Here is a 27,073-nt window from a genome sequence, read left to right on the forward strand (position 1 = left end):
TGCTACATGATGTTACAATGTTACGTTAATTTCAGGTGTACAATTTGTACCTTACGCCCTGCTCACCACAAGTGTAGCTACCCTCTGATACCATACACGGATACATCTCAAAGAATCTTTTTTTTAAATGTTTATTTATGTTTGAGAGAGAGAGAGAGATCGTGAGTTGGGGAGGGGCAAAGAGACAGAGTGTGAGCACGGGAGGAGCAGAGAGATAGGGAGACACAGAACCTGAAGCAGATTCCAGGCTCCAAGCTGTCAGTACAGAGCCCGACACGGGGCTTGAACTCATGAGCTGTGATATCGGGACCTGAGCCGAAATCGGACACTTAACCAACCGAGCCGCCCAGGCGCCCCTCGAATAATCTTTTTAAGTACTGTTTTTCTCCTTCTAAGTTACAAAGTCATTAGGGAATTTTAAATAGAAACTAAGTTATTTTAGGTATTCTTGACCTACTCAGCTTTCCAAAAATAAATCTGATGACTACTATACCCTAAAGGGTACATTTGAAGTCGTTGCTTTATATAAAACTTCAGACTTCCAAAACATCTATTTTTTTAAAAAAATTAGGGAAAAAAAATAATGCAAGAGGCCTGCCTGTTTCTTTTCTTGATTAAGAGTAAAGTTTTATGAAACTTCCTCTAAGAGAATAGTTTCTTTTCATAGTGAGATCTGATGTGTTTTTTTAATATAATATTTTTTTTCATAAGTAAAAGTAAATCATGGTATAAAGGCAGAGGGTCACGCCGAGAAACAGAACAAAGGTCATAAGAAAGCTGGTGAGTGGGGTGGCATCCCCCAAATGGAACGGGCCATGACTTGGGGAGGTGGAGAAGTGGGCCCATCAGAGGCTCTGGGTCGCTGCTTTCCTTCGGGAGAGAGCCGTGTTGGTACATGTGCACCTGCCGCTGGGTAGCTGACCCTCAGTAGCCATGGTTCAGTTGGGGGATCTTTCAGACCAGACGGATTTGACACAAACCTCCTCTGTGTGTAAAAGGCCACTTCACATTATTTTGGTTTGCTGTCCTCCTACAGGCTCGAAGCAGACAGGACTCAAGGCATTCTAACTTTTAAGTATTAAGTGATGTTTCCCCCCCAAGGTCAGTTTTCTGAACCTTAGGGTTCAGTGTTCTGAGCTTTGGGCACCTAACTTCGTGCTGTTGGCCCAGCGACAGGAATGGCGGTGCAGCAAGAAACAGGCCACGCTGGTAGGCAGTGAGCTTTCAAAGTGCTCAGCACGGCTCAGCTCGAAGGAAGTGTGTGCCGTGTCTGTGCCACAGTCACCCCGATGGGCAGACCTCAGAGTCTATACAGTAGCCCCAGGGTTGCCCGTGAGGCTGTAAATCCCTTTCCATGGTACCACTTCACTTTGTTCGAAGATATTTTATTCTTCTTCGTATGACTTCACTCGCGTAACAATGAGAACTGCCGTCTCGGGAAAATAATTCACTAACAGATCAAGTTCGTGGCTTCCTGAGACAGGGGGGAGATTGTGGCCAAGCCATCAGATGCTGGGCCTGTGGACACAGAGTTTACATAGGAGGGAGCTGTGACTCACACCGCTTTTCCCTGGCAACATTCTCCTGGTGCCGGGGATTTTTAACCAGTGATGCTGTCCTGGGGCTTAGGAGTTACTAAGTCTCCACCGAAGCCCCCCAGACGTTGTTATTCGTGTTTTCTTTTGCCTTTGGGTTTTTTTTAAGTATTGAGAACGGGTTGCCCTGTCACGCTTCTTACCTACAGACAACCTCAGCCCACAAAAGTGGCCCTGCTTATGTCAGATTGACCTTCAGATGCGGAGATTTGGTATGTTTTAATTTTGCTGAGCTTGGGTTACCCTGTACTGGGGAGAAGAGAATCAAATAGTTTTCCCTGCTACCTAACAATGCGGTTAAGAAGACCCCCATGTATATTGATTGCTGTTGTGAGTATAAATACAGAAATGTGCTTTATGAATAAAAGAGTTCATTGCAACACCATGCATATTGGAGAATACTTGGATAGAAAGGAGCAGAGGGAGGGGCGCCCAGGTGGCTCAGTCGTTAAGCGACCGACTTTGGTTCAGGTCATGATCTCGCGGTCCGTGGGTTCGAGCCCCACATCAGGCTCTGTGCTGACACAGCTCAGAGCCTGGAGCCTGCTTCAGATTGTGTCTCCCGCTCTCTCTGCTCCTCCCCCACTCACACTCTGTCTCTTTCTGTCTCTCAAAGATGAATAAATGTTAAAAACAAAAAAATTTTTACAAAAAGGAGCAGAGGGAGTGCAAGCTACAGGGGCTGAAAACTGCAGCACTGTATGATCGAACACTGGGTCCTCATTAAAAACGTTCACGTTACTGGTAGCAACAGGGAAAGCACCTGTGCATTACATTAAGAGTCACAAGCAAGATAGAAAACTGTATACACTGTAAAATTCAAGTTAATAGACAAAATCTACGCAAAAAGACTGGAAAGAAGTATAACCAAGTGTTTTCACTGACTTTTTGTTCCCTGAGTGGTGGGACTGTGACCTTTTTTTCTTCTTTATACGTTTAGTTGGTTTCTAAGTGTTCTTTAGAGTAATAAGCAGAAGAAATTCGTGTTTTAAATGTGACGCTTTTCTGGGGTGCCTGGGTGTCTCAGTCGGTTGAGCGTCCGGCTTCGGCTCAGGTCATGATCTCACGGTTGGTGGGTTCGAGCCCCGCATCAGGCTCTGTGCTGACAGCTCAGAGCCTGGAGCCTGCTTGGGATTCTGTGTCTCCCTCTCTCTCTGCCCCTCCCCAGCTTGTGGCTCTGTCTCTGTCTCTCAAAAATTTATTGTTAAAAAAAAATTGGGGGGCACCTGGGTGGCTCAGGTGGTTGACCACCTGACTTCAGCTTCAGGCATGATCTCACGGTTCGTGAGTTCAAGCCCCGTGTCGGGCTCTGTGCTGACAGCTCGGAGCCTGGAGCCCGTTTCGGATTCTGTGTCTCCCTCTCTCTCCACCCCTCCCCTGCTCATGCTCTGTCTCTCTCTGTCTCTGAAAAATGCATAAACGTTAAAAAAAATTAAAGTAAAAATGACTCCTTTTTTACCTCGTAAACTGATCTTCTCCTGCCCCGAGGACAGCAGCAAGGAGCAAGTGCCCAGAGGCTGGTGGCCTGTTCTCAAGAAGATAAGGAGTCGTGATTTGGAGTTAAATTCACAATAGACCCATTGTATGTATGCATGGCTGATTTCCATCTCAGTGCAAGGGGAGTGCTGTGAGATTTTAATGGAAAACGTAGTCCTTGTCGGCTTTGTTCTGTGCTCACCAGCAAGTAATTCACATTTACCACTTTAAATGTTGCTCCTGTATTCAGGCCTAATTAACTCTGCCTCAGGTATCTCGGATCACAACTGAAACGCTACATTAATTCTTCCCACATCGCATTCAGGGTACCTGACTGCACCCTGATGTCCGAAGCATTCTGTCCTGGATGTAGCCCTGGCCGTGGGATAATAGCTCCCACTCCTCCCGTGCCTGCTGCGCCCGGACACGATGCTAACACCTTTCCACTCCTCACTCCCCGTGCTCTGGGAGCCCTGCAGGGTGGGCGCTGGGATCCTTATTTTTAAGAATCGAGGGCCCGGAAGGGTGGTGACTTCTCTGAGGCTCCGTGAAGTAAGCCTCGCTGAGTCGGGCCGGTCCTGCGTGATTCCTTTATTGCTCTGTGCTTCCCAACGTCCCTTGAGACGTGAGCTCCCAACCATCCTGCCCCCCCCCCCCCATGAATGCATTCCAAATACATGCCATTCATCATGCATTCTCTTTTGATTTTAGAAATTCTTCTTTCGTGCTGTGTGTCTACGTTTTGCCCCTAGGAACAATTGAAATGTTATTTAAAAAGTCCCTTTTATGAACCAGCAGAATGTCTCCTATCTTAGTGTCGTGTGGAAACGGAGGAGTCATTTATCTCAGCCCCTGATGAGCGGAAATTGCGTGTGAGCCCTTCCCGCGGTGCACTTTCTCCTCCACAGTTGTAAACGTTGCCCGTCTGAAGATCATGCGTTGTCCTACAGGCCGCTCTCGTATCCTCCTGTCCTCCCCCTCGCAATCCAGGCTGCTGCCTGCTCACACTGGACGTTAGCAGGTGTTTTTTCTTCCAGAACATTCCCTTTGTGGCAGCCGCCTTTCTTCCTTGAGTGGCTAACCACGTCCAGATGGGCAAACCTGGCAGCGACCTGAGGAGGCGTCACGTGCAAAATATGCAGTTACTAGGCGTGTTGGTGGCAGCTGTGGTGCTCTTGACCAAGCCCGTGGCCGTGACAGCCTGAGGACGTTACCAAGAGCGGCACAGCCAGCGAGATCTTGCCAAAGTAGGGGTCTCTCCACCTTCTTTGCCACTCCGAGGTGGTCACCATGCCTCCCTGCCATCCTGTGTTTTCTTTCACGATTGCATTTTTTTATTTTTAAAAACTTTTTTAATGTTTATTTTTGAGAGAGACAGAGACAGAGCACAAGTGGGGGAGGGGCAGAGAGAGAGGGAGACACAGAATCCGAAGCAGGCTCCGGGCTCCGAGCTGTCGGCACAGAGCCCGACGCGGGGCTCGAACTCACAGGTGGTGAGATCATGACCTGAGCCGAAGTCAGACGCTTAACCGACGGAGTCACCCAGGCGCCCCTTCTTTCATGATTTCTTATCAGAGCTTTAAGAATTCTGTTTGTTTTGAGGACACTCTGTGACAGTGTGACGTACAGGATCCGTTACACCCTGTGCGAAAGCCACTGCGCGCAGTTGATATCCTCTCCGTGGGTTTCCACAGCCCTAGTTTCCCTTTCGGGAGAAGGACAGAACGAGGTTATGACGAGACTGGATTTGAGATCAGTGCGGTCTGATGGACACGTACTTGTTGTGTTCCTTCTGTGGGGGCATCACAGCAGGTCCCACCATCAAGGAGCCTCCCATCGTGGATGGAGAGGACAGGTGAAGAAACAGACGACTGCCATGTGATGTCCTGGGTGTGGTGACACAGGACACCCCTGGCACAGGCCAGGGAAGTGGGAGCAGGAGGAGGCTCACCCAGCCTGGTTTGGTGGGGTGTGTGTGTGTGTGTGTGTGTGTGTGTGTCTGTGTGTGTGTGTGTATGTGTGTGTGTGTGGTGGGGTGGGGTGGGGGTCCTGGACGAGGGGCCAGAGAGGCGCTTGGTACAAGACATCCTCCTTGGGCCCTCTGGGTCCTGTCTTTTTTATTTTTTTAATGCTTATTTATTTATTTTTTGAGAGAGAGAGAGAGAGAGAATGTGAGCAGTAGAGGAGCAGAGAGGGAGGGAGAGAGAGAGAATCCCGAGCAGGTTCCCCGCTGTCAGCGCAGAGCCCGGCTCGGGGCTCCATCTCCCAAGCCGTGAGACCGTGACTTGAGCCGAGGTCAAGAACTCAACCGACGGAGTTACCCAGGCAACCTTGTGGGTCCTTTCTTTACCCTCCTCTGGCCAGCTCCACAGGTCAGCCTGCAGGGACCACGCCAGCAGGCCCTTGCCCTCCCCCTCCCAGTTAGGTCTGCGCACGGGGAGCCCTCGCTGGGGCTTGGAAGGAGGGGAGAGAGGGGGGCCTTCACTTCCTTGGTTCCTGCCGCGTGGGGTCCCTCGGGTTGGCTGTGTCCCTCCTCTGAATGTTGCTTCTGCTCCCAAAGCAGTTTCTCTCCCTTTAGGTTCAGGTGACTGCTCCCCCCGTCAGCCCCTGGGGCCCAGGAGGGGTGACTCGCTCTCTGCTGTCAGCCCAAGAGACAGAGCAGCATACCTGGCCTGCCTGCCTCCGGAGCAGGGTGTGCAGAGATCTAGGGGACACCCCTCCCAGCTCAGGCATCGTCGGCGACCCCCTCTGCTCTGCAGAGTGAGATTAGCTCATCTGGAACAACAGTGTGTAAGCCAGTGCTCAACTGGGAGGCCCAGACTGGTGTAGGAGCCGGGAGAGGCCGTCCGGGAGGGCAGAAATGCCCAGGAGAGGACAGCGGCATAGCCTGTGGGTCTCAAAGTGGGGTCCCCGGAGCAACGGAGAGATGCCCTGAGAGCTTGCTAGAAAGGCACATTCTCAGGCTGCACCCCAGACCCAGGATCGGAAACACTATGGGCCGGAGCCCCGCGTTGTGTATCGTAGCATGCCCTCCAGGTGAGTGCACATACCCGCGTTCGCTAGCCCAGCAAGAGCAGAGCTGAGGAGGTGGAATTGTTTGGCTTGTTGGTTGGTGGGGGGCACACGGAAGCACCTGGGGACATGGTGGGAAAAATAAAGTCGTACGGGTAGAATGAGAGCAGATGGCTGAGGTTACAAAAGCCCAGATCCTGACTGGCCGGGTGGCCGGGAGGTGCACTAACCCAGGGGTCAGGATGGTGTCCTCTTCCCTCCGCGGGCTGGTTGTGAAGTAGGAGCCCCCAGATGTGCAGGTCCCGTGTCAGTCCTGGTTACGTGCAACATGGTGCGGTGGCTCCTGGGGGCCGTTGGAGGTGGTGGCGAGGGACATCAAGGTGAGGGTCACGGGGAGGCGAGCCTGGACCCGGCTGACGGAGCGCCCCGGAGACCCACCCTTGGGGCTAGGAGTCGTGCTGCGGGGACAGGCTGGACAGGCAGGAACGGAAGGGACAGACAGGCTCACATATGCGTCGTTCTCATCTCTGGGGCTGCCATGACAGGTGACCACAAACTGGGAGGCTTGTAACAATGGACGTATTCTCTCCCAGTCCTGGAGGCCGGCAGTCCGAGATCAGTGCCGTTGGACTGAAGTTGAGGGGCAGGCAGGCTTGGTTCCTTCCAGAGGCTCTAAGGGAGGCTGTCCCGGGCCCCTCTCCCCACTTCCGTGGCTGCTGGCCATCCTTGGCATTCCCTGGCCTCTGGACGCTTCGCTCCAAGCTCTGCGTCCACAGGCACATGGCCTCCTCCCCAGGGGGGCTCTGTGTCTCTTCTCTTCTCCTCACAAGGGCACCATCGTTGGGTTCAGGGCCCACCCTAATCCTGTATGACCTCATCTTAACTAATTACATCTCCAAAGACCCTATTTCCAAGTAAGGTCATATCCTGAGGTTCTGGGTGAACATGAATGTGGGGGACTCTGTTTAACACAGTACATGTACTTAAAAAAAAATAACAACCCAGAATGGGGCCAAGATGGTGGACAAAGCAGAGAGAGGAGGAAGAGCGGCCGTGACGGTGCCTGTCTTCCTGCTGGAGAGAAGGGTCCTGGGGACCAGCACGCTGTGTGCGAGAGAAGATGGGGAATCGTGGTTTGGGAGCCGTGCTGCTTCCACTGAGGAGTGCTAGCTGCCTGTGCACCCCAGGCCCTTGAGTGAGCAGGTGCTCGGGAGATGAGGAAAGAGAGCATAGAGGGTGGCGAAGGGCTTCATGCTCTGGCTGGGGAGCCGCCTGTGGCTTTTGCCATTTTCGGTCACATTTAACAAAAGAAGGAAGCTGGGACGCCGGGGTGGCTTTGTTAGTGAAGCGTCAGGCTTCGGCTTAAGTCATGATCTCGCGGTTCGTGGGTTCGAGCCCCGTGTCGGGCTCTGTGCTGACAGCTCGGAGCCTGGAGCCTGCTTCGGATTCTGTGTCTCCCTCTCTCTCTGGCCCTTCCCCTCTCGAGCTCTGTCTCTCTCTCAAAAATAAATAAACATTAAAAAAAATTTTAAATAAAAAAAAATTAAAAAGAAAGAAGGAAGCCTAGCCTTCTGCTTTAGGGGCCGAAAAGTTCCGGTTCATTAAAAACTTGGCATTCCAGGCAGTTTTGTTATTGTTTTCAAGAACATAAATTGAGGCAGATTTAATTCTGTGATGGACAAAATAAATTCTGCTAGCATTTCAAATAATTTTGTTTTTTTAATTTCAGAGTAGTGTTAGATTTACAGAAGAGTTACAGGGATAGTACAGACAGTTCCCATATGCCCCGCACCCAGGTTCCCCTACTATTAATGTTCTACATTTAGTATGCCACCACAGTGATACATTTTTATTAATTAAAGGCACACTGTATTTAGATTTCCTTAGTTTATCCTTAATACCCTTTTTTGCTGTTGTTCCAGGATTGATCCAGGATCACATTTGTCTCCTTAGGCTCTTCTAGACTGACAGTTGCTCAGACTTTTTCCTTGTCTCTGATGACCCTGACAGTTTTGAGGAGCCCTAGTCAGATGGCTCATTGTCCTTCACCTTGGGTTTGGGTAGGTCATGGGTTTTGGGGAGGAAGACCGTAGAGGTAAAATGCATTTCCTTCACATCCTGTCAAGGTCATGTGCTATCGGTAGGACTCATCACTGTGACGTTGGCTTGGACAGAGTTTGCCAGGTTTGTCCACAGTGCAGTGACTCCCCCCGTCCCCACTCTGGACAGTGCAGAAGGCAGTCACTATGCCGCCCACACTTAAGGAATAGAGAATTGCACTCCACCTCCTTGGTTATCTACATATGTAAATTATCTGGAATTATGCACGGGAGATGTATCTTTGCTCCCCCCATTTAATCATTTCCTCCGTTATCAACTTGTATCAGTATGGACTCACGGATACTTGTATACCTCAGGCTGTGATCCAGTACTGCCTTATGTGGTTTGTTCCTGCGGGTTTCCCAGCTTTGGCTACGGGGAGCTCTTTCAGTTGGCTCCTGAGTGCCTCTGACTTGACCCCATCAGTATAGGGGTTGGGGTTTTATTACTGCTTTTGAGCACTTCCTTTCTCTCTGGTAGTACAGGACGCTCCGGGCCCATGTCGTGGGTGCCCTGCCCCAGCCCCAAATTTGGGCATTTCCCCGAGGAGTCCAGGCTCCCCTGCTGTTGTGGAATCGTGTTAGAAACCGAGGTTTGGGCGCCGGGTGATATTGCTTTCGGCAGTCGTAGCGGGCAGAGCTAAGGCATGTCTGTGTTTACACCAATACGTGTTTACATACGCATGTATAATTGTGTATCTGTGGCTGTATCAGGCTAAACCTGGCTCATTGCAGCCTCCCCCTGGCTTGTCTGTAGCCTTGCTCTGCAACAATGAAGCCTTGCTCCCACCATCCTTCACCCGACTCTTAACTGTTCTCGCCCTAGTGTTCATGATTGTGGTTTCAGAGGTATAGACCATGCCCTGTGGGAAACAATGTTACTGACTGGACCACAGTGCTTACCATGTGCTCCCGGGTAGGCAGACAGTCTCTCCCCATTTCCACAGCACCTCTCCTGCCCCACCCCCTTCCATGACATTGTAGTACATACTTGTAACGTAGTTTGATTCTTTTATTTGTCATGGGTTCCCCCCCGCCCCCATCTCCTAACTGATTTTTCTCTGCAAACGTTCAAGTTCATTCTTTGTGCCATAAGAGCCTGTAAGTTTTGACAGATGCCTGATGTCACATAGCCACCGTGCAGCATCACATAATCATTTTACCACCCTAAATTTCTCCTAGGTCTTACCTGTTCAGCCCTCCGCCCCCCACCCGGCCAACCTCTGGCAACCACTGATCTGGTTTTTTGCTTCTATAGTTTTGCCTTTTATAAAAAAAATTTTTTTTAATTTTGTTTATTTTTGAGAGAGAGATAAGAACGCAAGTGGGGGAGGGGCAGAGAGAGAGGGAAACACAGAATCCGAAGCAGACTCCAGGCTCTGAGCTGTCAGCACAGAGCCCGATGCGGGGCTTGAACCCACAAACTATGAGATCATGGCCCAAGCCAAAGTTGGATGCCTAACCGCCTGAGCCACCCAGGCGCCCCAGTGTTTTGCCTTTTATAGACTGTCATATAAATGGAATCCTACAGAACACAGCCTTTCGAGCCTGGCTGCTTTCACTTGGTGGCATGGATTTAATAAGCCTCAGCCCTGTCCTTGGCGTGGATTTCTTCGTCACTTTTTTTTTTTTTTTTTTTTGCTGAATCATATTCCGCAGTCTGGATGGACCACAGTCTGTTTTTCCACTCACCCATTGAAGGACATCTTGGTTGCTTCCAGTTCCTGACAATATTATGAAAAAAAAAAAAAAAAAACTGCTATAAATATTAAATGCAGGCTTTATACAGACATAAGTTTTCAAATCAGTTGAGTAAATAAATACCCAATGTCACACAATGCCTGGATCCTACCACAAGACTATATTTAGCAACTGCCAAACTGTCTTCCCGGGTGTCTGTACCATTTTGCATTCCCACCAGCCATGAATGAGAACCCCGTGGCTCTGCATCCTGGCCAGCAAGTGCTATTTTGTTTGTTTTTTTGGATTTTAGCCACCCTAATAGGTGTATAGAGATATCTCATTATGGTTTTAATTTGCATTTCCCTAATGACAAAAGATGTGGAGCATCTTTTCATATGTTTATTTGCCATCTGTAGATCGTCTTGGGTGAAGTGTCTGTTCAGATCTTTTGCCCATTTTTTTAATTGGGCTGCTTGTGTTCGGACTGTTTTAAGCATTCTTTCTTTATATTCCAGATACGAGTCCTTTATCAGATATGAGATTTGTAGATACTGTCTCCCAGTCTGTGACTTATCTTTTCATCCTTATAACAATGCATTTCACAGAGCAAGCGTTTTTATAATTTTAATGAAGTCCAAGCAATCTGTTTTTCTCTTTCATGGATCGTGCTCTTGGTGGTGTATCTAAAAAGCCACCAAACCCAAGGTCACACGGATTTTTCTCCTGTGTTTTCATCTAGAAGTTTTATAGCTTTGCGTTTTACATTCTGGTCTTGGGTCCACTTTGAGTTAGTTGCTGTGTAAGGCGCGAGGCTGGTGTCTAGGTTCCTTGTCCCAACATCCTTTGTTGAAAATCTCTGCTGAGCGCTCTTGGTGCCTTTGTCAATCCTGCCAGCATTTTAAAACTGATACCCTCTTCCTTCCTCCCTGTCTTAAGTTCTGTAAAAAGTTACGCTGACAAAGGGGAAAGTTCTGATTACATTTTCTGCTCATCTCACAGCAAGACCACTGGTGCAGACCTTGCCCTTAAGAACCACCATCAACAATGGCACCGTGTTACCAAAGAAACCTAGTGGCTCTCTGCCGTCCCCCTCCGGGGCCAGGAAAGAAACTGCTGTGGCAGCGGCAGCCAAAAGGTAGGTGGAGCGCGCCTTAAGCGAACTCTGAAAGGAGTTCCATCTCAGACTTAAAATCAATTATCGCCTTTTCATACGACCCTTGTTAATTTCTTGTCTGAATTAAAATTCATAAAAGTATAAGATTTGGTGTGTTGACATATCAGGACGTATATAAGTTTTTCTGCCTTTTTTTTTTTTTTTTTACTTAATCTTACTGTCTCTGAAATCCCATTGGCTAACAGCACAGTGTGCCATTTTGTATTTTAAAGTTCTCTTTTAAAAACACAAATGGGAGTGTAACCTGTGTGCAAATGAATATGCTCTTCCCGAGTTCCTCTCTGGCACAGAGCAAATCTCAGGTCTCCAGACCAACCTAAGTTATTTACCTGTAAAATTTGGATAAGCTCATCCTTTTAAATTGTGCCAAACGGTGATGTTCTAGATACTGATGTTGTCTCTCAGAGCATAGTTTGCTCTTAACTTTTCTATAATTTCATAATCGTCATATTGAAAGTTTATCTCTTATATGCCAGGCTACTTTTCTAAATTTTTAGGCTCTAGGAAATTCAGTGCCTGATGGTAATGTAGCCTAGAAGACCCTGGCTTGTTATGAGTACACCGTGGAAGCCATAGAACTTTTTACGATACTAACTGGCCAGTAGGTGCCCGGATACAGAGCGGAGCAAACTCTAGGGCACGCTGGGGCCACCATTGGGCTTGTAGGCGTTAGATTGGATGCTGGGTTGGGACTCGGAATGAAAACCTAGCGATCTCGTCTTCTGTTTTAAATATGTAGGTTTGCACTCTCCCTCACCAAGTATATTTTGATTGTGTTTTGATCAAATAGAGTTTCATGTACTTGTTGTTTGCGAATTTTAAGAAAATTGGTTTTGTGGGGCTTTTTAAAACTTAAAAAATGAAATTCTTAGCCTCATTTTGTATCTGTTTCTTAAAGTATATTTATTTATTTTGAGAGAGAGAGAGAGAGCACGAACATGCGCATGGGGGAGGGGCATGTGCCTCTCATGAGAGAGAAAGAATCCCAAGCAGGCTCCATGCTGTCAGTGCAGAGCCCGACACGGGGCTCAATCCCACAAACGGGGAGGTCATGACCTGAGCCGAGATCAAGAGTCGGATATTTAACCAAATGAGCCACCCCGGCGCCCTCGTTTCTGTTTAATACTTACTTGAATCATTTATTTCTAATCCACGTGAAACGCCCTTCTAGAGTCTAATTGACAGTAGTAGATACGGACTTTTTTTTTTCATCTAGATGCTGAAGATTGTCAAGGCTTTTTATTTCAAAGTTCAGATTGCCATGTGTTATAAAGCACATAACGTTAAATTTATCGCCTTAATCGTTTTTAAGCATACAATTCAGTAGCGTTAAACACTGTCGCACGTTGTTGTGCAACGGATCTCCGGAACTTTTTTGTCTATTTTTGTGTTTGTTTGTTTGTTTGTTTGTTTGTTTCTTTCTTTCTTTCTTTCCATTTTAATTCCAGGATCATTAATACACAGTGTTATATTAGTTTCAGGTGCACGATACAGCGATTCACCACTTCCCTACGTCCCCCGGTGCTCATCATGACAGATGCCCTCCTTCATCCCCATCACCGACTCCCCTCATCCCCCACCCAGCTCCCTTCTGGTAATCATCAGTTTAAAGAACCTCATTTTGCAGAACCGAATCTCTACCCGTTAAACACTAATTCCTGTCCCCAGCCCTTCACAGTCACCTCTCTGCATTCTGTTTCTGTGACTTTGACTCCTTTGGATGCTTCCTCTGAGTGGAGACATACAGTATTTGTGTGTCCCTTTGTGACTGGCTTTTTTCACTTAGCATGATATCCTCGAGCTTCATCCGTATTGTAGCGTATCACAGGATTTCCTTCTTTTTTTAGGTCTGCATAATACACACACACACACACACACGTCACCGTTTCTTTATCCATTCAACCGTCGATGGATGCTTGGGTTGTTTCCACCTCTTGGTTATTGTAAATGATGCTACAATGAATATGGGTGTGCAAATAGCTCTTCAAAATCCTGCTTTTCGTTCTTTTGGATACATACCCAGAAGTGGCATTGCTGAGTCATAAAGTAATTCTATTTTTAATTTTTTGAGGGAGTACCATACTGTTTTCCATAATGGCTACACCATTTTACATTTCCACCAACAGCAGGCAAAGGTTCTCATTTCTTCTCATCCTTGCCCAAAACTTGTTATTTTCTGTTCTTTTGCTGGTGGTCATCCTAATGGATTTGAGGCAATATCTCATTGTGGGTTTGATTTGCATTTCTCATATGATAAGTGATATTGAGCATCTTTTAAAAAAATTTTTTGTAATGTTTATTTATTTTTGAGAGAGAGAGAGAGAGAACATGATCAGGGGAGGGGCAGAGAGAGAGGGAGACACAGAACCTGAAGCAGGCTCCAGGCTCCGAGCTGGCAGCACAGAGCCTGACGCGGGGCTCGAACTCACTAACCGTGAGATTGTGACCCGAGCCGAAGTTGGATGCTTTAACCGACTGAAACACCCAGGCACCCCTTGAGCATCTTTTGTTAAGTAATCTCTATGCCCAGTATGGGACTTGAGCTCACGAACCCCGAGATCAAGCCTCACATGCTCTACCAACTGAACCAGCCAGGCACCCCAACATTGAGCATCTTTTTATATACTTGTTGGCCATTTGTATATCACCTTTGGAGAAATACCTATTCAAGTCCTTCGTCCATTTTTTAATCAAATTACTCATTTTTTAGTTATTGTTCTTGAACTGTAGAATTTCCTTTTGTATTCTGGATATTAACCCCTTATCAGATCTATGATTTGCAAATATTTTCTCCCATTACATAGTTGCCTTTCACTCTATGGATTGTTTCCTTGATGCACCAAAGTTTTTTTTAAATTTTTTTTTTTTTCAACGTTTTTTATTTATTTTTGGGACAGAGAGAGACAGAGCATGAACGGGGGAGGGGCAGAGAGAGAGGGAGACACAGAATGAGAAACAGGCTCCAGGCTCCGAGCCATCAGCCCAGAGCCCGACGCGGGGCTCGAACTCACAGACCGCGAGATCGTGACCTGGCTGAAGTCGGACGCTTAACCGACTGCGCCACCCAGGCGCCCCAACACCAAAGTTTTTAAGTTTGATGTAGTCCCAAGCATCTGTTTTTGCTGTTGGTGTCACATCCAAGAAGTCATTGGCAAGTACAGGACCCCGAAGCTTTCCTCCTGTGTTTTCTTGTGAGAATTTTATGGTTTTAGGTCATGTGTTTAGGTCTTTAATCCCTTTTGAGTTAATTTTTGTGTATAGTCCAAGGTAAAGGTAGAGCTCCATTCTTTTGCGTGTGGATGTTCAGTTTTCCTTTTGCCATTTGTTGAAAGACACTGTCCTTTTCCCATCGTGTGGTCTTGGCTCCCTTGTTGACAATCATTTGGCCGAATACTCAAGGGTTTATTTCTGGACTCTCTATTCTGTTCCATTGGTCTATATTTTTGTCTTTGTGCTAAGGAAGATACCACACCAACTTGATTACTGTTACTTTGTAGTATGTTTTGAAATCAGGAAGCTTGAGGCCTCCAACTTTGTTCTTCTTTTTCAAGGTTCTTTGGCTATTTGGGGTCCCTTGACATTCCTTTTTAGGATTTTTTTTCTGTTTCTGCAAAAAATACCATTGGGATTTTGACAGGGTGTGCATTGAATCTATAGATCGTTTTGGGTAATACAGACATTTTAACAATATTGAGTCTTCCAATCCATGAAAGTGGGATGTGTTTCCACTTATTTATGTCTTCTTTGGTTTTTTTTTCAGCCATGTTTTCTGTGTGCAAGTCTTTTACCTCTTTGGTTCAATTTACTCCTGAGTATATAATCCTTTCTGATTCGATAGCAAGAGGGATTGTTTTCTTAATTTCCTTTTTGATTTAGTCATTGTTAGTATAGGAGTGCAACTGATTTTGTTGATTCTTTTTATATCCTGCAACTTTGCTGGAATTGTTTACTCGTTTTCAAATGTTGTGTGTGTGGAATCTTTAGAGTTTTCCACATGTAGGATCATGTCGTCTGCAAACAGAGATAACTTGCCTTCTCTCTTTCCAATTTTGATACCTTTCATTTGTTTTTCTTGTCTAATTGTGCTGGCTAGGATTTCCAGTAGTGTGTTGAACAGGAGTAATGAGACTGTGTCTCCTCACCTTGTTCCTGATCTTAGAGGAAAAGCCTTTAGTCTTCACTGTTGAATGTGGCGACAGCTGTGAGCTTTTCATTCATGGCTTTTATTATGTTAAGGTAGTTTTCTTCTATTTCTAATTTGTTGGGAGTTTTTAACATGAAAGAATGTTGAGTTTTGTCGAGCACTTTTTTTTTTGCATCAATTAAGATAGTGATGTGGTATTTGTCCTTCATTGTGTTAACATGGTATTCCATTGATTTTCATATGTTGAACCATCCTTGTATTCCATGAGTAAATCCCACTGGGCTGTGGTGTATGCAGTGGTCCCTCTCATCCGTGGTTTTGCTTTCTTCAGTTTCAATTGCCTATGGTCAACCTCAGTTCAGAAGCTCATGACTGTCCTTCTGACATATCATCAGAAGGTCAAATAGTAGCCTAACATTATGTCACAATGCCTCCCTCCCTCACCTCATTCTATCTAATCATGTAGGCATTTTATCATGTCACATCATCACAAAAAGAAGGGTGAATAGAGTAGTACAGTAAGATATTTTGAGAGAGACCACAGTCACATAACTTTGATTACAGTGTGTTGTTATAATTGTTCTATTTTATTATTATGCCTAATTATAAATTAAACTTTATCATACATACGTATGTATAAACTTGTATAAATAAGGGCACTCTTCACAGTTTCAGACATCCACTGGGGGTCATAGAACATATCCCCTGTGGATAAGTGGTGGGGGGTGGGGTATTGGTCTATAGATTTTCTTGTGTCTTTGTCTGGTTTTGGCATCTGACTAATGCTGGCCTCATAGAATGAGGTTGGAAGAATTCCCCCCTTACCCCCCCCCCCTTTAATTCTTTGAATGACTTTAAGGAGAATTGATATTAATTCATCTTTAAATGTTTGGTAGCATTCTTCAGTGATGCCATCTGTCCCTGGGCTTTTCTTTACTTTTTTTTTTTTTTAATTACTGCTTCGATTTCCTTCTGGTTAGTGATCTGTTAGAGTTTTTATTTCTTCATGATTCATCTTGGTAGGTTGTATGATTCTGGGAATTGATCCATTTCTTCTAGGTTATCCAATTTGTTAGCATATAATTGCTCATAGTAGCCCCATAGAATTCTTTTTACTTCTGTGATAACAGTTGTAATAGCCTCTCTTTCATTTCTAATTTTCATTTCTAATTTTGGTTATTTGAGTCTCATTTTTTTTTAGTGTAGCTGAGGATTTGTCAGTTTTGTTGGTCTTTTTAAAAGAAATTTAGGGGCACCTGGGTGGCTCAGTCAGTTAAATGTCTGACTTTTGACTTCAGCTCAGGTGGTAATCTCATGGTTCATGAGTTCCAGCCCCGTGTCGGGCTTTGTGCTGACAGCACAGAGCCTGCTTGGGATTTGGTCTCTCCCCCACACTCACTCACTCGCGCTCTCTCTCTAAAAATAAATGAATACATAAAACTTAAAAAAAATTCTTTAAAAATATTCTAAAATTATGGTTTCATTGGTTTGTTTTCTATTCTCTATTGTGTTTACCTCTGCTCTAATCTTTATTAATTAGCTCCTTACTTTCACTAACCTTTTAGTTTATCCTTTTCTAGTTCCTTGAGGTAGAAAGTTAGGTGGTTGTTTTGAGATCTTTCTTCTGCTTCTTCTTTTTTTTTTTTAGATCTTTCTTCTTCTTAATGCAAGTCTACTGCTATAAACTTCCCTCTTAGTATTGTGTTCTGCATATCCTGTAAGTTTTAGTATGTTTTTATTTTCACTTGTTTCCAGAAATTTTCTAAATTTCCTTGTGATTTCTTCTTTGACCCATTGGTTGTTCAAGAGTGAGTTTTTCCCATTTCAAGAGTGACTTTTTAAAGTAGCAAATTATCGCAGCACCTGACTGACTCAGCCGGTAGAGCGTGCGACTCGCGACTCTTGATCTTGGGGTTGTGAGTTTGAGCCTCATGTTGAGTGTAGCGATGACTCAAACAAATAAATCTTTAAAAAAAAAGTAGCAAATTATTATTGAAAAGATGAGAATCTTTCCCTTTATTCTTGGATAAAATAGAATTCTACCATTTATGTCTCTTATATTTTGGAATTTAAATAAAATAAAAACGTCTTTCAGAGCACAAAGGTAAAAGTCAAAGTCGAAATGCAAATATAATTTCTAGCTTTCGGTTCATTCTGTGAGAGCTTGAGTCCAACATTCTTGCTCTTTGATTTTATAGAAGGTCTCTATGTTGAGTCCAAAGTAACTTTGACGTGGTGTCATGGTGCCCTTCACTTCATAGAATATTTATGGTTTTCTTAGACCTCATAGGATTAATTGGCATGATTGCTAGAACTCCTGGCAAATTGTGTTTTCAGTTCTAGTGTTTGAAACATTTATTCAGGGTAGGATAAGGCTGGGGAATGAAGTTTCTGAAACTGCAGAAATGAGGCTGGGCTATGGAATCGGATGGACACTTTCCCCAGGAAACAGCAGAGACCTCAGTGGGTAGTTGAGGGCCCCTTTAAGTCCATGACGATGTTAGAAATCATTCTTTAATGATAATGAAAGCCTATGAAGTACCAGTTTATTTTATTTTATTTTATTTTATTTTATTTTATTTTATTTTATTTTATTTTAATTTACATCCAAGTTAGTTGGCATTTAGTGCAATAATGATTTCAGGAGTAGATTGCAGTGATTCATCCCCTACGTGTAACACCCAGGGCTCATCCCGACAAGTGTCCTCCTTAATGCCCCTTGCCCTTTTAGACCATCTGCCCACCCACAACCCCTCCAGCAACCCTCAGTTTGTTCTCTGTATTTAAGAGTCTCTTATGTTTTGTCCCCCTCCTTGTTTTTATATTATTTTCGCTTCTCTTCCTTATGTTCATCTGTTTTGTATCCTAAATTCCACATGAGTAAAATCATATGATATTTGTCTTTCTCTAATTTTTTTAATGTTTATTTATTTATTTTGGAGAGAGATTGAGAGTGGGCAGGGGAGGGGGCAGAGAGAGAAGGAGACAGAATCCCAAGCAGGGTCCACACTGTTAGCACAGAGCCCAGTTCAGGGCTTGAACCCACGAACCGTGGGATCACAACCTGAGCTGACTCAGCCGACTGTCACCCAGACGCCCCGAAGCTCTGGGTTTTTAATATGTTGTCACTAATCCTCAAAATGATATTATTATTCCTATTTTCTGAGAAGACTGAGGCTCAGAGAAGTGAGGCAACTTCTCCAGGCCCCAAGGGCACAGAGCTGGGAACATGGGCTCGGACCCAGGTTCCTGTGCATCCAGGGCTGATGCTCCCGTCGCTGTGTTAGGCTGCTTCCCGCAAAGCTGTCCAGGTCAGCACTTACATCGGCTCATAAAAAGTGCTTGATATAATTACTGTTGGGAAATGCTCCCTCCTGTATGTCCCATGCTGTGTGCTGCTGTCAGGAGCGGTGACGTGCCAAGAGGCCCCTGTGGGTGCTGACAGAACAGAGGCAGTCCTGAGGGTGACTCTAAACAGAGACTTTTGCAGAGAGTCTGAGAGACAGGACTGCCTGGAAGGAAGGGACTGCGGGGGCTGGGCTCCAAGGACAGAACTGGCCATGTGCTACGAGCAGAAGCCTGGGTCTCCTGCCCCCTTTTGTCAGCCATGTGCGTGCAAGGGCTCGTGGTTAGTGTCTGCTCTCAACAATATTATCTTAGGAAGGAAAGAAGGGAGGGAGTGTGGAGGGTTGGTTATCTGTAGCCATCATATTGTGTGTGTATGTACATGTATACGTATTCACATTTAAACACTAACCTTCCTTGCAGAAATTTTCTAAGGCCTCTGTAGATGCTTCTTTTTAACTTACAGAATAATGAGTTTGGTTCCTCTGATAAACTGTTGTAGAACAGCCAACCAGAAATACATGGCTTTCTAGATTGAGTCCAAGACTCTTGGTTTTCCGGGTAGAACTTAGTGATTCATTTATTTTGTTTCTCTGGCTTTTATGGGCTTCCAGGGATGTTAGTTCCCATCCACTTGGAAGTTGGAAACCCAAACAGTAGCATCTAATTATTCCTCCATGGTCAAGTTCCTATAGATGTCTCATTAGGAGAGAATTCCGAAAAGAGAAAGAAGCTTGCTGGGCATTCTGAATATTAGGATTAAAATAGCTTCCAGGACGTTTCAAATATGTTTACAATCATGCGGGAATTTTTCTGTAATCAGAGTTCCAAATTAACCAAGTCGGGGCATCTGCAGCGTGTGGATGGGTATATGTTTGTTTTCTTTTCTCTGGGGTTTTTTCAGCCTGGTGCTTAAGAACAAAATCTCCTTTGGAACTTGTCCAGCACCCAGCGGCTGTGCTTTGTGTTGCCAATTAAGACTTCGATTGGGGGCTTGATTTGGAATCCTTGGGAAAAGCTTTGTTTCCATTAGTCAAAGGAAAAAAGGCAGACAATCCGGGGGAAGACATTGTAGGTCATACCTTGCTCAGTGGGGATGCGGCAGCACAATAGAATAACATTTCCACTGGCTCAGAACAGAGACAATCACTCATTCTTTCCGCCCCAAAGTAGAGTTTTACAATAGGGCAGAGCTGTGAGAAGACAGATCAAAAGAACAAAACTGGTACAAAACAGAGCATTATTTAAAAAGCGCTCCGTTCCAAGCATAAGACAGGGTGGTAAACATCTATCGCTTCCAAATAAACAACTGACCGTCCTTTGGAAAAAATGGTTACACTTGTTAGAAATACGCATTTGTAAGTGCACCAGTCAGTGCCGGACACGCACACGATTTCAAAAGTTGGGTTTAAATGACCCGAGCTGAGATCAAGAGTTAGACACTTAACCAACTGAGCCACCCAGGCACCCCTGATTTTATGGGTCTTTAAAAATTATTACTTCTTTTTTTAAATTTTTTTTAACGTTTATTTATTTTTGAGACAGAGAGAGACAGAGCATGAACGGGGGAGGGTCAGAGAGAGGGAGACACAGAATCCGAAACAGGCTCCAGGCTCTGAGCGGTCAGCACAGAGCCCGACGCGGGGCTCGAACTCACGGACCGTGAGATCATGACCTGAGACGAAGTCAGACGCTTAACCGACCGAGCCACCCAGGCGCCCCTAAAAATTATTACTTCTAATATATTTCCTCATCACTCGGAGCTATTGAGATGTAGGCGTTAAACTCACGTTTTGAGTCTGTTTCTGTAGCAAAATAGCGGTGGAAGTGTTCTGCTACTGCACGGAGAAGATGAGTTGACACCTGTCCCTTTCTCAGAAGTCCTGGAGTCACCCCTCTGGGCTTAGGGAGTGGCTTCATAGGTACGAGAAAAGCTTCTTCTGATCTGTCAGATTCTAAGTGACCAGCCTTCCTAGGAAATGACTTGATTTCTGCCACAAAGATATGGCAGAAGAGAAAGATCAGACCATTTTGTGATTATTGAAGTGGGTGGTCTCCTGCAAGCATTGTAACTTGCAAGACAAACGGTCAATGCCTGATAAGTATTTACTGAGTGGCTAATTGTTTTAATTGAGTATGATCACCCCGGTTCTCAGGACAAATGACGTTATCAGAAAATCTCTAGTGGTACACAGGAGTGAGCTGTCAGATTTCTAGTTGTTGTTTTTTTTTATGTTTTCATTTTATTTCTGAGAGAGAGAGAGAGAGAGAGAGAGAGCGAGCGCGGGGGAGGGGCAGAGAGAGAGGGAGACACAGAATCCGAAACAGGCTCCAGGCTCCCAGCCGTCAGCACAGAACCCGACGCGGGGCCTGAACCCACGAACCACGAGACCACGACCAGAGCCAAAGCTAGACACCCAACTGACTGAGCCACCCGGGTGCCCCTCTTTTTTTTTTTTTAATTGTAAAAGTTGGAGATCTTCTTGCAAAATGGTAGAAAACTGACCCTTGATTCCAAATCACATAATGAAAGAAAGACACAATTGTCAGCTTATCATGCTTAGAGTTACTATCCAACCAGAAGAAGAAAGCTTGCCACTCTCCTCTGCTCACCAGTCACCCTTGCAGAAATTTTATTTCTGAAATTTCATTTGAATTGGCAAAAACCGTCGAATGGGTACATAATGTAAAGAACCGTTATATTTTCAGACCTTAGAAGGTTTTTGGTTCAGGAGTGGGGGTAGAGACCAGAAGGGAAAAGAAGAAACCGTATCCATGCGGTTCTATGCCAAAACTACTTTCCTTGCCCTAAGCACTAGAAAATGTACTCCACGGTGTGCAGTCTCTCACCAGCCAGTCCCACCACTTGCAAAATGAAGGGATTGTTTTTCCCTTGCTGTCCGGAGGGAACATAACTTCTTTGATATTCCCTGCTGGTTATTTAAGGAGGCTTCTCGCAGTGAGTATACAGTGTTACTCCTTCTGGCTGCCCTTGATCCTGCGAATGTCTGGTCTTCCAGCTTTATTTTCTGTTCTTCTCTTTGAGTCCTGGTAAATCCTCTTTAATTCGTAAGAGCCCTTGGCTCTCAAAAGGAAATATCTTGGTTTTTCCCCCTCCCCCCCCCATACAACAATAGTAGATTTTTTAAAAGCTTAGCATTTTAATGCAAATGTGGGCATGAGAGATATCTGGGTAGAGCTGGGATGAATTGTATCCAAGTCTGTGTATGCAGATGGAAGTGTTTTCCGTGTCGATGGGCGGTGTGCGTTCTGTTGTTGATCGAAGCTTACCAAAATATTTTTCCACGCTTTTGTTCCCGCGCTCGGTTTCGTCCACTGTGTCTCTGGGCCTCTTACGCATAGATTGAACAGGTGTGTGTCTTCCAAAGGCACACAAACAGCACAGCTGGACACACAGGTGAGGGTCCTTAGATTTGTTTTCACCTCCCAGAGCGCCGGGTCCCTTTAGCGCTGCAGCGTTCAGGTTCGCAGTGCCTCCCGTTGGTTGAGCCTCAAACACGCATCCATATTAATCATTGACATTTGTTGGATTTCTAGACGTTCAGCAGGCCCTCCCACCCATGTCCTTGGGTGTCTCGTGAACTGTCGCCCTTCTTCAGCAGGAAGCCCAGCAGAGAGACAGGGTGGGGGCGGGGGTGGGGGGAGGACCCTCACGAGCCGCCTCATCCCTGATTTTGTGTCCTCATCTGTGTAATGGAGACAGCGATACTTTCTTAGTGAACGTGTGAGGTCTAAACGCGATACCAGACGCCAGCCACGAAGTTCTCCGCGTGTGTGGCCTGTCCCTGCCACCGCTGTTTCCACGTCTCCATCACTGGTGTCCCGTTAGCTCTTCCAGCGACCCAGCTCAGCGTCATCAGAAAACCGGTTAATGTTTGCCACCGTTGATTAGTAGTCATGGTTTCTCAGCTCCTTAAGGGTGTTTGATACAAGTCTTTAAGTGGCCGTGAACTTGCCATGAACTCCCCCAGGGACACCATGCCGGTCACCTGCTGCTGGTGCCTTCCGGGGGCCCTCCAGGGGCCAGGCAGTGTGCCCGCGAGCCCCTCGCCAGATGCCAGGCAGAGAAAGATCCCGCGGCGTTAAATCAGCTTGCTGTGTGTCGTCGCTGGCAGAAATTGAACTTCGAGCGCAAGGGTTTCTGTAATTTTTAGACCTCAGTCCCAAATTTCAGAAATGTCGTGCTCTCCTAAGATCTGTAATTTCCTGGTCCCCAAATTGAGCATTCTAAAAATGCACGTTCTGACCTTGAGGCGTGCCCATTTGGATCCGGCTGTAAGATTCAAATCCGGCTGCGAATCCAAAGCTTCCTCAGTCACCAAGAAGGCTGTGCAGACAGCATATCACATCCCCACAATTATGGTCACCTTATTTATGTTTGCTCACCCAGAGAGCGAGATGGCTTTTCAAATCCGACACACCGTGAGGTTTTAAAAAAACATGCTAAGAGATTCTTCGCTGAGCCATCGGCAGTTCCAACAGGGAAAGGACTGGAGCTGGCCTGAAGGAAGGGGACGAGGACAGAGGAAGAAGAGAGACCGGGGGCACGGCTGTGCTGTGTCGTCAGGAGAAAGGGGGGCTCAGACCTTCCTCCCAGGAGCCTGGCCTTGGCCTCACGTCCTTGGCACCTGTGTCCCAAAATGTGGCCTGGTCTGCCCCCTCCCTGGGGCTGAGCTCTCACAGCCACCTGGCATTTCTGTCACGTCCCTGTGTCCAGCGGCCCCAGCGCCACCTGTGCCCCGCGTCCTCCCACCTTCGGCCCCTCTCTCTGGCCTTCTTTCCTTTCTCTGCTGCCCGGCTCCCACTCCCCACTCCCTGGGCAGGCCCCTCCCCACAGCCCCTGCCCGGGACCCGCACCGCCAGCCAGCCCTCTCCTTCTTTCTCACTGGGCCGGTGCTAAGTTAGAGCCCTTCATGTCTCTTCCTGTGACGAGCTCAAAGTGTGATACTGCGTTCATTTATTCATTTTTTTTTCCATCTTTTTCATGTAATAAGTATCTAGCTTCTTTACTAGGCTCTTGAAATATGTAAGAATGATCAAGGAGATGGGATCCCAAGGAATGTGTGGCCTAGTGATGAGGATAAAAACTTTACAGGGAGGCCTGTAATACACGTATGTGCTCCAAGAACAACACCACTTACCCTTCATGTCCACGAACTACCTGTGCACGGGCCATCCTTTCGTGTCCGTGAACCTCCCACGCACGGGCCATCCTTTCGTGTCCATGAACTACCTGTGCACGGGCCATCCTTTTGTGTCCGTGAACCTCCCACGCACGGGCCATCCTTTCGTGTCCATGAACTACCTGTGCACGGGCCATCCTTCTTCCTAGAACAGGCCCTTCCCTACTGTGGAATTATAACATGTTCAAGCCATTTGTTTGATCTCCCCCAGAAATCTGCAGGGTCCAGGAGATCTTCACAGCTGTCGCACCCCAGACCCTCAACCAGTCTAGCCCCCCTCCCCCACAACCGGCTATACTCACCTGCAAACAAAGGCATCATACGTGTTGTGGAATGTTTCTGTCACTGCCAGTGGCACTCTGTTTGCATTTGTCTTCAGACCAGAGTTCTTCAGCACCAGCACTACCGACTCTGGGGGCCGGATCGTTCTTTGTATCAGAATGTCCTGGGCATTGCAGGTGTCAGTAGCATCCCTGACCTCTACCCACTGGATGCCAGCAGGAGCCCTCCTCCCCCACTCGTGACAACCAAAGGTGTCTCCAGACATTGCCCAATGTCCTCTGGGGGTGAAGTCACCCCTGGCTGAGCAACACTGGTTTAGACTGAAGCCTGCTCAAGGGCAGGATACTTCCCATGAAGCTGCTGGAGCGCTCACAAGGTTGTTGGGATGTTTCCTTTCAGTTTCTGCCATGACTTTGCTGTCTTTAAAAAAAAAATTTTTTTTTAATGTTTATTTATTTTTGAGAGAGAGAGACAGAGTGCAAGCCGGGGAGGGGCAGAGAGAGGAGGAGACACAGAATCCGAAGCAGACTCCAGGCTCTGAGCTGTCAGCACAGAGCCCAACATGGGGCTCGAACTCATGAACTGTGAAATCATGACCTGAGCCAAAGTCGGACGCTCAACCGACTGAGCCTCCCAGGCGCCCCTGCTATGACTTTGACCCGGACTAATGACCACAGTTCCAAAGGCAGTGAGCAGAGACATTGATCCCAACTGCCATTCTGCAGAGGATAACATCCATCCATCCATCCACACACACACACACACACACACACACACACACACACACACACTTACACATATTGTATAGTTAGGGCTTTAGAATCAATCCCTTTAAAAAAAATTTTTTTTAACGTTTATTTATTTTTGAGACAGAGAGAGACAGAGCATGAATGGGGGAGGGGCAGAGAGAGAGGGAGACACAGAATCGGAAGCAGGCTCCAGGCTCTGAGCCATCAGCCCAGAGCCCGACGCGGGGCTTGAACTCACAGACCGGAAGATCGTGATCTGATCTCAAGTCGGACGCTCAACCGACTGAGCCACCCAGGCCCCCCCCTTTTTAAATATCCATATAGAAATATGATCTACGCGTATATGTTTGCCCTCGGCAATAAAATAAAATCACTGTTAAGAATCTCATTGTCATTTCTGTGTTGCCTCAGTACCATCAAGAGGACCAGCTCCTCTGAGCGAGTATCTCCTGGTGGTCGAAGGGAAAGCTGCGGAGATTCCAAAGGAAACCGAACCCGCACGGGATCTACAAGCAGTACTTCCAGCGGCAAAAAGAACAGTGAAAGGTAAGGGCATCTTCTCTGCTGGTCCCACCATTCAGAGGTTTCGTTACCTCTTTTCCCCCAGCGATGAATCAGAAGAGCACCCAGTGTGTACGCGCTCCCGCCCGCGGAGCGCCCTTCTCCTGAGCACGGTGGGCGCTACTCAAGCCCCCATTTGAGGGGGCTGCTCGTCACCCTTCACACCGCTCGTTGTCCAGGTGGAAAACCATAACTGGACGTCCCCGCACCCTCGTGCAGGCCAAAGTAGCTCCTGAGAATTTGCTCGGCCCCAAGTCCGTGGAATTGGGGAAGCCATTCTGAATTTCCCTACGGAACACTTCACACTTCTGGTACCTTCTGCTGTCATTCAGAAATTAATTTCAGTGGGTTCTTTAAGTGCGTCGACAGTATTTTCTAAGGTAGACTGACTGGGTGAAAAGCTGGAGTTTTAGGATTTGTTAGAAACCTTCTTGAATATCGAGCTAACACCAGAAATGGGAGCCATTTCTTTCCGGTTTCCTGAAATACGCATGCTTATAATTGAGCATTTCCCTTTGAGGTTAATTTATAACGGATTATGACAAACACCTCTACGACTAACAGTAACCTTTTATTAGTGAAAGCTCCTTGTTGGCATTTTCAGAGCCTGTTTTATGTTTATGAACGTGCGTGTTTGTGAGATCATTTCTCTGTGTAGATACCTGCCTTTTTAAACCTTGTACTTTCATTCTGTGCCTTCATTCTCTCTGTTGAACAAGGCTGAGGAAGGAGTCTCAGCTTCACAGGCTAAACGTGTCCCCCCCCCCGCCCCAAATGTTTATGTAAGGAGAAGGCTTAGTCATAAAGCAATGGACTCCAACCCACAGGCTGTAAAAATTCCAAGTTTGTAAATCTATTCTGATTCAGTCCCGTAAGGAGGCCTGAATTGTTTTTCAGTTTTATCCCTAAAAGGTAGCTTCTGCAGGAAAGATGCAGGCAATGCTAACATCAGCAGGTTAGGGCCACAGTTGATTAACAGTCCCGGAGACCACCGATGTGGGGTTCTGCCTTCTAATTTAGGCTATTAGTACTTCTTATCAGAAGATTATGCTAATTAGGTGATAATACCTTTGAAATAAGGCCAAGTGGTTACTATGACAGTAGAGTATAAATGGGTCATGCCGTGTGGCCTTCAGGCTTCTTGAATGTAGGGTAAGCTTGGAAGTTGACCTGAAGTGTCTAGATCTTGGCGGTTCTTAAAACCTTGGCTCCTTCTGTGCACATCTGATTTTTGTTAAGAATTTCCAAAAAAGAATCTGCATTGTGCAAACACCAGATCTGTTTTATCTCTTAAATCCTATGGCTTTGATAAATGTTCTGGGTAAATATTTCCATAAAAGATATTTGCAAAGGGGTTGTGTGTGTGTGTGTGTGTGTGTTTTGTTTTGTTTTGTTTTGTTTTGTTTTGTTTTTAATGCCACAGCAGGAGACTTTGACTTAGAAATGAGGGGCCAGGAAAATCCACCAATCATTTTCTAAAAATAATTCAAGCAACTAAACATGTCCATTTAAAAATAAGCCCCGTGCCTCATTAAGACCCAGGAGTAGTTGAGGCCCACGTAGCCCCGAGCTGGTTGAGTTGCTCCCACACACCTGAGGAGTTTCAGAAAGAAAGTTCTTGCCTTCTCTTAGGGAATTGCTTGTCCTGGCAGATACCTTCAGGGGCCCGTAGAAATATTAGCGCAATAACTCAGACAGAAAGAAACAGCTAAGAAGCAATAGCAGTGAAGGTCAAAGTTGGTGACTCAG

The 27,073-nt window shown here is 46.2% G+C and overlaps 1 protein-coding gene across 4 annotated transcripts in view; it reads left to right on the forward strand.

The window, feature by feature from the left end:
- The window catches only part of EML1 (EMAP like 1), a 184,791-nt gene that overhangs the window by 110,290 nt on the left and 47,428 nt on the right, over positions 1 to 27,073 (forward strand). For all 4 annotated transcript variants that reach the window (XM_060620736.3, XM_060620738.3, XM_060620735.3 and 1 more), the window contains exons 3-4: positions 10,865 to 11,000; positions 25,175 to 25,309. In XM_060620736.3, the coding sequence (XP_060476719.1) occupies positions 10,865 to 11,000; positions 25,175 to 25,309 (271 nt within the window). The remainder of the gene's footprint in view (positions 1 to 10,864; positions 11,001 to 25,174; positions 25,310 to 27,073) is intronic.

This window comes from Panthera onca, chromosome B3, assembly GCF_046562875.1.
Source record: "Panthera onca isolate mPanOnc1 chromosome B3, mPanOnc1 haplotype 2, whole genome shotgun sequence".
Lineage (NCBI taxonomy): Eukaryota > Metazoa > Chordata > Mammalia > Carnivora > Felidae > Panthera > Panthera onca.